This window comes from Myotis davidii, unplaced genomic scaffold, assembly GCF_000327345.1.
Source record: "Myotis davidii unplaced genomic scaffold, ASM32734v1 scaffold481, whole genome shotgun sequence".
NCBI lineage: Eukaryota > Metazoa > Chordata > Mammalia > Chiroptera > Vespertilionidae > Myotis > Myotis davidii.
In genome coordinates this window covers 347,622-358,689 of record NW_006291201.1, presented here as the reverse complement: position 1 = coordinate 358,689, position 11,068 = coordinate 347,622, and the positions used below count along the sequence as shown (strand labels likewise).

Genomic DNA, 11,068 nt, shown 5'->3' with positions numbered 1-11,068 from the left:
AGAGGGCAGCGCTAGGGCCCAGACTGCAGGAGGCTGCGCGGGTGCGCGGGCGGGCGTGTGGTGGGCCCCAGAGACCGCCGTGACCCAGACAGCTAGCCTAGGCCTGAGCCTGCTACTCGGGCTTCCCACAGGGCGGGTGCAGCTGCGTTGGAGCCTCCTTCCTTGGAGGACCGAAGGCCCCTGTGGCACCCGGCACCCTAGCGGTTTCACTGAGGAGATTGGAAGCAGCACGATGAGGAGCCGGAGTAACTCGGGGGTTCGGCTGGATGGCTATGCTAGGCTGGTGCATCAGACCATCCTGTGCCATCAGGTAAGTTAAGTGTTACCTGTAGTCACTGAAGATGTGTGCAGCGTGATAGCTTGGATGGAGACCCTCGGTGAATGTGTGTGTGTGTGTGTGTGTGTGTGTGTGTGTGTGTGTCACCGTTCTTCCCCTCCTGCCAAAGAAAGCAGGGGAACATTTAGTAATTTTAAGACTACACTATTGTGAAGATCTGAGGTACTTTGTATATACTGTTAATTATATTTTTAATACTTCTTTAATGCTGGTTTATCGTTGGTAGCTCATTCTAACTGGAAAGTTAAAACACTGACTTTCTTTTCAGACTTGTAAGTTTTCAAACAGCTCTTTCCCCCTATTCAAGATAGCATTTGTTTGTACTTGGTCAGAAGAAAGGGAGGTATAATACTCAGGAATAGGGAAGTAGAAATTAGACCAAAGTCCCTAAGTATGCCATTTGATATTATTTCCTAATATTAACAGCCTATGGATACCTGCCTGTCCTCTTTTTCTTGGCTTTGCAGAATCCCGTGACTGGATTGCTTCCAGCCAGCTATGATCAGAAAGATGCCTGGGTCCGGGATAATGTGTACAGCATCTTGGCTGTGTGGGGTTTGGGCCTGGCCTATCGGAAGAATGCAGACCGTGATGAGGATAAGGCAAAGGCCTATGAACTGGAGCAGGTACTAAAATAAAAATATAAAGAGATCTGGAGCTGTGTGGTGTATGTGTAGCGGAGGGGGAATTGAAAGAACATGTAGCCTAGCCCATAGGAATAATAGAACTGTATTTTGCCTTTCTCCCCCCCCCCTTTTTTCACCTTCCTAAAATTACATTCCAAAACTCTTTCCTGTATTGTGCTGAATATTTTTGAAGTGGAAACTTGAAACTTGCTGATTCAGGGGAAGTGGGCACAGTCTGTTCTGTTACAGTGGAAAATACTGTCGTGGGATCTGTGCTAAAATGTATATCCTCTAAGTAAATGTCTTTTGCAGTCTCCAGCATATTTGTTCTCATTGAGAAGAATGTTTGGTAGCAGGTATATACCATTTTACTTTATTTTTGAAAATGATAGTGATATTTGTTTGAGGGTGACTGACAGATTGTCAGACCTTACCAACCTGACACAAATAAAGACTGTTTATTTGTTGATTTTTATACTTATGACCACTGTTTGAGAGCTATGCCTACCCCCTCTTCCCCGGCAAAATCAAGAGTCAACAGATGCCTTTAAGCCAACTTTTAAGGCCCTTCCCCTCAATGAAGAAGCATCCTTTATGAAATTGTTTAAACACAGGGTGCTTTGTTCTTTTGAATGGCCAAGAAAACAATATTCTGGGCTAATAGGAATCTTAATGTTAAGATACTCTGCTGTCAGTTGTAAGTTGCATGTGAATTCTTTTCCAAAGTGGGTAAGATTCTCTCTATATCAGCCATTTTCTCAAGTGGTGTCTCTCAGACTTAGGCAACCTGAGCTCTAGTTTTCTATGGATCAGAACTAGAGGCCTGGTGCGTGAGATTCGTGCACTCAGGGAGTGCGGAGGAGTCCCTCAGCCCAGCCTGCATCCTTTTGCCGTCCGGGAGCCCTTGGGGGATGGCCAACTGATGGCTTAGGTCCACTCCCCACGGGAAGTGGGCTTAAGCCAAAGTCCGACATCCTTAGCGCTGCTGCTGTGGAGGCGGGCTGCTGCACTCACCAGCTGTCAGCCCAGCTTATGGCTGAATGGTGCTCCCCCTGTGGGAGCGTATGCCCCCTGGTGGTCAGTGCGCATCATAGCGACTCGTCATTCTGCTGTTCGGTTGATTTGCACACTACCCTTTTATTATATAAGATATTGAGATTAAGGACACCAACATGCTGTGGGTTGCAGTTCTTGGCAATAGGAAAGTTTCATTGTTTTATCCTCCACAATAGCAGGCATTTGTTATTCTTTCAAGCCATCAATGAGAGGTGCTTAGGCCCACCAGAAAAAAATTGTTGGAGCTTTTGCTCTAGCCCAGGAAGTACAGATCAATATTTTTATGACTTACATAAATAATATATAACCATTGCATGAATTTGGAAAATTTAGAGAACCATTAAAAATTACCTGTAATATTATTCTTTCCCCCTCCCAAATCCTATATCCTACTCTAATGTTTTGCTACATTGATCTCAGTAGTTTATTTTATTTTTAAATTCTTTATTGTTTAAAGTATTACATATAGTACTACATATGTCTCCTTCCCCCCCCATTGACCTCTCTATTTTATTTTACTAGAAATCAATAATAATAGAATAACACCCAATTCCACACTCAGTACAATTTAACCATTTTTTTTTAAAAAATACTAGTACTATTAGAAGAAATCTTATGTCTTCTTGTCGACTAATCATTCTGCAAAGTTGACATTTTTCCTTAAGTGCCCCAGGTAGAAAGAATTTAATAGAGGGAGGGGAAAATTGAATTGTTCATTCTAAAATTTTAATGCTCTGTTAAATAGTTTTTTATATATCCCCCAAATATTTTCCATATGATAATAACTTTGGAATGTCTCAAAAACATTATGGCAATAGGAAACATCTTCAAAAAAGAAACACATTCTCTGGGAATTGTAAAATTTTAATTTTTTTTCTCAAACCTGACTCAAAAGTTAATTCAGACCAGGGCTCACAAACATATCTCTATAAAGGGCTAGATAGTAAATATTTTCAGCACTGAGGGTCACATGTGGTGTCTGCCCAACTATTCAGTTCTTCCATTAATGAACAAAAGCAGCCAGAGACAATACATAAATGAATGAGCATGGTTATGCTCTAGTAGGCATTTATTTACAAAAATAGGCAGTGAACTATATTTGTCGCTAGTCTACATGAGTATTTCTAACCTCTGGCTGTACAATGGAATCACTTTGGAAGCTTTTAAGGAAATATCATTACTGCAGCTCATCCTAGAACAATTTAGATAAATCTCTTAAAGTAGAGGTGGGGGGGCATGCATATTTTAAACAAACTCCCCAAGTTATTCTAAAGTACAGCCAGGGATAATAACCACTTATCTATGGACAATAAATTAGCATAGATTAAATCCAATAAATCCATGGGTTAAATTCCCATCAACTGTCAATTTAAAACAGGTTTTCCAATTACTGTGTGGATTTTCCCAAATCTTTGATTATTAACCATTTCTACCCTTCCTTCCAACTCTCACCTTTGTTTAACTCTGAAAAATAATGTCAGAACTAAAGAGAATTCTGGATGAAAAAGTTACAAGGGTTTAGGTGGCAATTCTATCCTAGATTGAGAATAGAATTATGCACATATATGCTTTTCAATGTCCTTTTTTCTTAGTCTTATAAATATTCACTCACACCCATAAAAATAAATAGTAACACAAATAGAGATTGCTCTGTGGCTGCCTTCAGTTCTACTTCTGGCTCAATTTTATTCTCTTTGTGTAATCTCATATTTTTTGCCATGATTTTATTACTTTTGCATGTAAAAAGAATGACTTCCAAAGCTTCATCTTTAACTCTGATCTCACTTTAATGTCAAACCATGATTTTCGTTAGTCTTCTGATCAATTGACCCTGCATATCATGTAGTTTCTCAAACTCATTATGTCTGAAACACCTTCAACAAACAAAATGGACTATCAAACAACAGCAATTCACTAAGCATTGTGTTTTCTCTTATTGTGTCTTCAGTGTACTAGTCACCTGGGCAACATTACTTAGAGCATTTTCCATCATGTGTTCCATGGAACACTAGGTCAGTTAAGTTTGGGGCTATGTTAAACAGCAGATTTCTTTACTCCATAATTTCTCAGAGCCTTTGATATGCTAAAGCATAATAAAGTGCATTTGGAATCTAAGATAGGAGTGAATTTTACAGCCTTTTAAGAATTTCCTAGACTAGTGTTCTATAAAACAGTGTTCAAAATGCTGTCATTAGGGTGACTTTTGATTGACCTCCTTTGGCTTTTGATACATGCAGACCAAAGTCTGTTGATTCTTATAATTTTTCTTGAATCCATCCCCTCCTTTCTTGTCCCTTCTGCCTCAACTCTAGTCTAAACCTTGATCATTTAACACTGTTGTGAAAACCACACTTAAAGTATATTATTTCCACTCTCAACAATCTTTCTGTGGCTCTCATTTCCAATCAAGTAAAATCTGAATGTTTTGGATTGATAGGAAAAACTCTAGAGTTTAGTCCTAGCCAATATTATGTCATGATGGTAACCTGCATTATACCCTCAGTTCCAGCCAGATTGGTATCTTTATTACTTTAACAATTCCTTAATAAAAATACGTGACATTTGTGTAAATACTTTTCATTGTACTATGTACTTCCCCATAATTACTATTCTCACAACACCCTGTAAGTTAGGTATTATTTTCCAAACTTACAAGTAAAGGGATTGAAGCAGGTTGGGATTTAGTGGTGGTATGAATACAACCTCAGTCCAATGACTTCAGATTGATTCTTTTTAAAATTTTTCCTACATGGAAGCCACCAAATTTTTTTATGAACTTCTTCCATTGGTAATTCATGTTCCCTTCTAATCTGAGCTAATGCACTTTTTTCAAAGCCCAGCCCCAATCCCACTTTTTCTGTAACTCCTGTCCTCACAGACCAATCAGTGATCATTTCTTTTTCAGGACTATTTTCTTGGGATTTCTGGATTACTTATGGTCTGTGTGGGTTTTTCTTTTTTCCATTTTCAAGTAGAAGATTTTGTGTAATTGTCATGTGCCAGGCCCTGTGATAGATAAAATGGAACAAAATGTTTATATTTAACTCTGAATTTTTATATTTGAAATTTTTAATGTATAGAAAAGTTGTAGGAAGAGTAAACACATTTGCATATACTCTTTACCTACATTCACTAATTGTTAACATTTTGACATATTCGCATCTTCCTTCTCTTTAAGCATGTGCATGTGCATACCATTTATTTGACAAGCCATTTGAGAGTTACTTGCAGGCATATATATGTATGATATATATGTATGATATATATATACACACACACACATATATATGTATATATGTATACATGTAGACATATATACATATATATACACACACACAAAAAAAATATAATGTGCTTGGTCCATTGATTTAAAAGTGTATTTCTTGTAGCATTTTTCTTAAGGAATTCATAGTTTGATAGGGGAGACAGACATATAAACAAATAGTTACAAAACATTAGGACAGATATTGTAGTACTATGTATAGAGGAGATAAGTACAAAGTTCTGTGGGAGGTGTGAGTTTCCAAGTCCCTTGAACAAGGCAAGGAAAGATTCAGAGGAGTTGGGTTTTAAAGGATAACTAGGAATTAATAAGTAGACATGTTTATAGTGGTGTGTGTGTGTGTGTTTTATTTTTTTAAAAAAAAATGTTTGTCCTGTCTCCCTTGTCATTATGTTCCACAAAGCCTGGTAGAATGCTTTAAATATTTTATTTTTAAAATTTATTTAAAATCTTTATTATTGAGAGTATTACAGATGTCTCCATTTTTTCCACCCATTGTGCCCTTCCACCCGGTTCCCAATCCTCCTCACGCCTTCACTACCCTATTGTCTGACCATAGGTAATGTAAATATGCAATATAAGTTCTTTGCTTAATCTCCTTTCCCACCCACCCCCCACCTTCCCTCTGAAATTCATCAGCCTGTTCCATGTTTCCATACCTCTGGTTCTATTTTATTAATCAGTTTATTTTGTTCATTAAATTCTTTGTTTATTTTGATTTTTAGATTCAATTGTTGATAGATATGTATTTATTGCCATTTTATTTTTCATATTTTTAATCTTCTTTTTCTTCCTCTTCTCCTCTTCTCCCCCTCCTCCTCCCTTCAACATTTCATGTAATTAATACTGGTTTGTTGGTGATGAATTTCTTTAGCTTTTTCTTGTCTGTGAAGCTCTTTATCTGACCATGATGTGTCTTGGTGTGGGCCTCTTTGGGTTCTTCTTCTTTTGGGACTCTCTGTGCTTCCTGGACTTGTAAGTCTTTTTCTTTCATCAGGTAGGGGAAGTTTTGTCATTATTTTTTCAAATAGGCTATCAATTTCTTGCTCCCTCTTTTCTCCTTCTAGCACCCCATGATGTGAATGTTCATATGCTTGAAGTTGTCCCAAAGGCTCCTTACACTATCTTCATATTTTTGGGTTCTTTTTTTCTTTTTGCCCTTCTGATTGGGTGTTTTTTGCTTCCTCATATTCCAAATCACTGGTATGATTCTACTCTACGGTTGATTCCCTGTAAATTATTCTTCATTTCAGTTAGTGTATCCTTCATTTCTGATTGGTCCTTTTTTATGTATTTGGTGTTCTTATTAAGATCCTTAAAATTCTCACTAAGTGCCTTGAAGCTTTCATTAAATTCCTTGAGATTACTTACAACCAATGTTTTGAACTCTGTATCTGGTAGTTTGCTTGCTTCCATTTCATTAAGTTCTTTTTCTGGATATTTCTTCTGTTCTTTCATTTGCAACATGTTTCTTTGTCTCTGCATTTTGTCTGCTTCCCTGTGTTTGTTTCTATGTATTAGGTAGAACTGCTATGTCACCTGGAATTGGTAGAGTGGCCTTATATATTAGGTGTTCTGTAGGGCCCAGTGGCTCACCCTTCCCAGTCACCTGAGCTGGACACTCTAGGTGCACCTCTGTGTGGGCTGTGTGCACAGTCTTGTAGTTGAGCCTTGATTGCTGTTGGAATCACTGGGAGAAACTGGGCCCCCACCAATTGGCTGTGAGGACCAGCTGCGACTACAGTGGAAAAGCTGCTGTGCAGGAGGTACCCCTATGGAGCAGGACTTGCTTCAGCGGGTCTTTGGTGCTCACCGAGTCTACCAATTGAGTTTGTCACTCGTGGATGTGTAGAGTTGTAATCTGGCATGGTCTTAAGCTGTCTACCAGGTCTACTGGCTCTGGAGGCCTTCCGGGAGGTGCAGAGTCCACCATTGCCTGTGCCCTGCCTGTGGCCACCCGGCATAAGCTACAGAGTGATCTGCATATGGCCGTTACTTGTGTTGGGCTTGGAGGTGCTCAGGAGAAGCCAAACTGTGAACCTTAAGAGGCTGCTGCTAATTCTGGGCTTGGGGTCTGCTTATCAAGAGGTATGGGGCATATTGAGTCCAGCTGCTACTTGTTTGAGAGATTTTAGGAAAAGTCTGAAGCCTGAGCCAGGACAGGCCATTCATATGGAAAAGCCTCTGCAAACAGCTTGGGTAGGGCTGCAAATTGGGTGAGATGGGGGTCTCAGGGAATCACCAGGGTGGTGAACAGTGAGAGCCAGGTTTATGAAGAGTCAGATATAGCACCTGGCACTCAGCTCTGTTGCATGGGAAGTCTCATCATAGGAAAAATTACCTCTGGGAGCACTTTTGTCTGGGAGAAAGCTGAAAGCTGCCCCCAAGTTCTTGCCGTGATGCCAGGTATTTTAGTTCCTCCCCATATGTCCCTGTATCCTTTCAAGCTGCTGCCTCAGAGCTGGAGCTCAGAGGGACTGAGTCTGATTAAGTCCATGTGCTGGCCCTTTAAGAGGAGCTGTCTGGGTCTCCAGCAGTCTCTATTTCACTCAGCCACAATCCTAGCTGGCTTTTACAGCCCAAGGTTATGGGGACTTCTCTTCCCAGCCCTGTAACCCTGGGTAGAAGGGTCTGGTGTGGGGCTGGGACCTTTTGCTCCTCACAGGAGGCCTCCACAGTCAAGATATCCCTCCGGATTAAAAAAAATGACAAATGTGGGTTTTGGACCAGTTGTTCCACACCTCCATCCCTCTTGCCAGTCTCAGTGTGCTTTCTTCCTTACGTCTCTAGTTGTAGGACTTTCATTCAGCCAGAATTCAGGGGGTTCTGAATGATGGTTGCTCTGTATTTCAGTTGTAATTTTGATGTGGTGTGGGAATATTCAAGTACCATGTTTTCCTGTGCTGCCATCCTCATGCTTTGAATGTTTTAGATGCTGAAACATTACACATCTGATTATATATATATCTGGAGAGAGAGATACTAATATTTACATAGATAATGGTGGTACATAGTTAAAGAGTCAAACCTCAGTTCTCGAATGTCTCTCATCTCCAACAATTCAGTTCTTGATCAAGTTCATGGAAAACATGTCTCAAACAAAGGAGAGAATGTGCCAGTATGAGTCAGTTTACTGCTAACGTCCCAGGAAATTGTGCTATGAATATTTTTGTGGGTTTTTTGGTTGTTTGTTTGTTGCTGGCGAAATGGAAGGTTAGCACAAATTTAAAACGTAAGGAGACCATCAAGTGTGCTAATGTTGCTAATGGAGTGAAAGAAACAATGATCACAGGCAATTGAAGAGGCAGAAAAACTGTTGTTGATTTGGATAAATTAACCAGTGATTGCAAGCAGAGATGCCGAATGCTGACCTCCTGAAAGACATGCCTAGAAAGACTGCTGAAAGTTATTCTTTTAAGGCTGGTAGGGATTAAATTTAAGAAAATAAGTATTCATTTATACATTAAACAATACATTAGATATATTCTGTATATAAGAAAGGTTAAAACAAGAATCATTTGGGGGTCTGGAACAAATTAATTCCATTTACATTATTTCTAATGGGGAAAAATGATTCAGTTTTAGAACAGTTAGCTCCTTGAACAGCCTTGCAGTACAAATTAAGTTTGAGAACTGAGGTTCCACTCTATACCCTTACATAATCAATTCACAAATACATAGATCTATTATCCTCAAAAAAAGTAGATGAGAGGAGGGTGTCACTTGATATGAATAAACATATAATCAATACCATATAATCAATAAACATATAATCAATACCACCTACTACCCCTACATGATAATATGGCCAGTTTTGGAGAATACAAAGTACAGATACCTCCTCTTATTTTTACCTCCCCATGCTTCCTATTAATTTTATCCTATTCTGACTTGGAAGTTGGAACTTGATGATAGAAATGGCTGACAATGGCCATTTCAGGAGGACAAAAATGGATGGCAATCGTGAATTTTCTACCTGGTCCGTGATTCCCCAGGTTTTCTGTTTAAATTAAAGAACATGTAGGTGGGAGTAGCAAAGCTAGTTTGTCAAAGAGATTTGAAAGGATTTGATGGAACTGTATGTTTGACATGTAGAAGATAATTCAGAATTGAATGAAGTCTCCCCACAGAATGAGGGGTATGTTAAATGCTTTCTGTAACAGGGTATATTAAAAGACAATGTCTTTTATTAGGGTCAGAATAGTGATAGAGATTTTATTATATGAGTTGCTGTCAGTTTCATTACTTTATAATAAATTCTTCATGCTTTAAAAGGTGACAAAATCATGCATTGTCACCCCCCCTCTTACTCTCTCTCTTTCTCCCCACCTCTTTTTCTCTGTCTCTAATTTCTTCATCTGTAAGGGGATGAAACCATTTATAGATAGAAATGGCTTTTAAAAGATACTCTCCCAAGGAAACAGTTGTTATTTTTTTCTTAATAAAATATTTCATAAAGTGTTAGAGCATAATTAATAGGTACTTATTTTTATCATGCCTATTGCTTGAATGTTTTGAAAGAATAATTATTTTTCAGAGGTGTCCTTAAACCACCTCTGAGCCAGCATTCCTTGGAGTATCCTGGTTGTATTTCTTCTGGACTATGACACAGAAAACTTAGAGAAATGGAGAAGCTGTTCAGTGATGTTCTTCTAAAACATATTGCCTATCCATGCCACTGGTGATGGGCCCTTCTGGTGTCATGTAGTATAACTAGTATACTATAGTATCGTGTAGTATATCGTATTACTACACTATATTATAATTAAATATAATTATTATTACTATATTATATTATACCAACTAGTATGTACATAGTTGTTTATTATTATTTTGGAGTACTATGATTAGAAAACTACCTTAGAAATTGCCAGGCCCTCGTAAGTAAAATAATGACTTAAGACTTGAGTAGTTTGTGGCTTATTTATTTTTTATAGAAAGGGAGTTGAGCCGAAACTGGTCTGGCTCAGTGGATAGAGCGTTGGCCTGCGGACTCAAGGGTCCCGGGTTCGATTCCGGTTAAGGGCATGTACCTTGGTTGCGGGCACATCCCCAGTGGGAGATGTGTAGGAGACAGCTGATCGATGTTTCTCTCTCATCGATGTTTCTAACTCTCTATCTCTCTCCCTTCCTCTCTGTGAAAAATCAATAAAATATATTTTTTAAAAAAAGGGAGTTGAAGTGTACTAACAATTCCTCTTTACAATTATTCTGAATTGAAGATCATTTTATTCTTTAGAGAAAATGTCCAGAAAACTATTGCTGTGGACTTTTGAAGGTAAGAATTGACTAGTTAGAAAAAAATAACAGTGATGATGTTGGCTTTTCTAGGCCATAGAATGTATTTTAGAATATCCTCATAGCTTTATGAATTTTGAGCTGACTTGCCCATTTTCTCCAGGTGGCATGTCCTCTAATAGTTTATATAAACTTGTTGGAACTTGAACTATTTAACTTGAAGGAGTTGCTAACTGCAGCTTTTGATTCCACTTTTAGCTGCCATCTACTCTTCTGTGTATTTATAAAGTAAATGCCATGTAAATAGGAACCCAGGATAGGGTTACTTGTTCTCAAAAGGTCATCTACCAACTGCAGTTGCTGAGTAAGTATTCCTGCATCCAGGGATGTTTATAATAGTCTTGTTTCCATTTATTTTTGCAGAGTGTAGTGAAGCTGATGAGGGGACTGCTGCACTGCATGATCAGACAGGTATGCCATTGTTAACAGCTCCCTCTCTAATAAAAGCACATTGCAATTATATATATA

The 11,068-nt window shown here is 38.7% G+C and overlaps 1 protein-coding gene across 3 annotated transcripts in view; it reads left to right on the top strand.

Moving 5' to 3' along the window:
* The first annotated feature begins 6 nt into the window (after positions 1–6).
* PHKA1 (phosphorylase kinase, alpha 1 (muscle)) overlaps positions 7–11,068 on the top strand; it is a 243,454-nt gene continuing 232,392 nt past the window's right edge. For all 3 annotated transcript variants that reach the window (XM_006764336.2, XM_006764335.2, XM_006764334.2), the window contains exons 1-3: positions 7–310; positions 805–963; positions 10,964–11,011. In XM_006764336.2, coding sequence (XP_006764399.1) covers positions 233–310; positions 805–963; positions 10,964–11,011 — 285 coding nt within the window. In that variant the 5' untranslated portion in view covers positions 7–232. The remainder of the gene's footprint in view (positions 311–804; positions 964–10,963; positions 11,012–11,068) is intronic.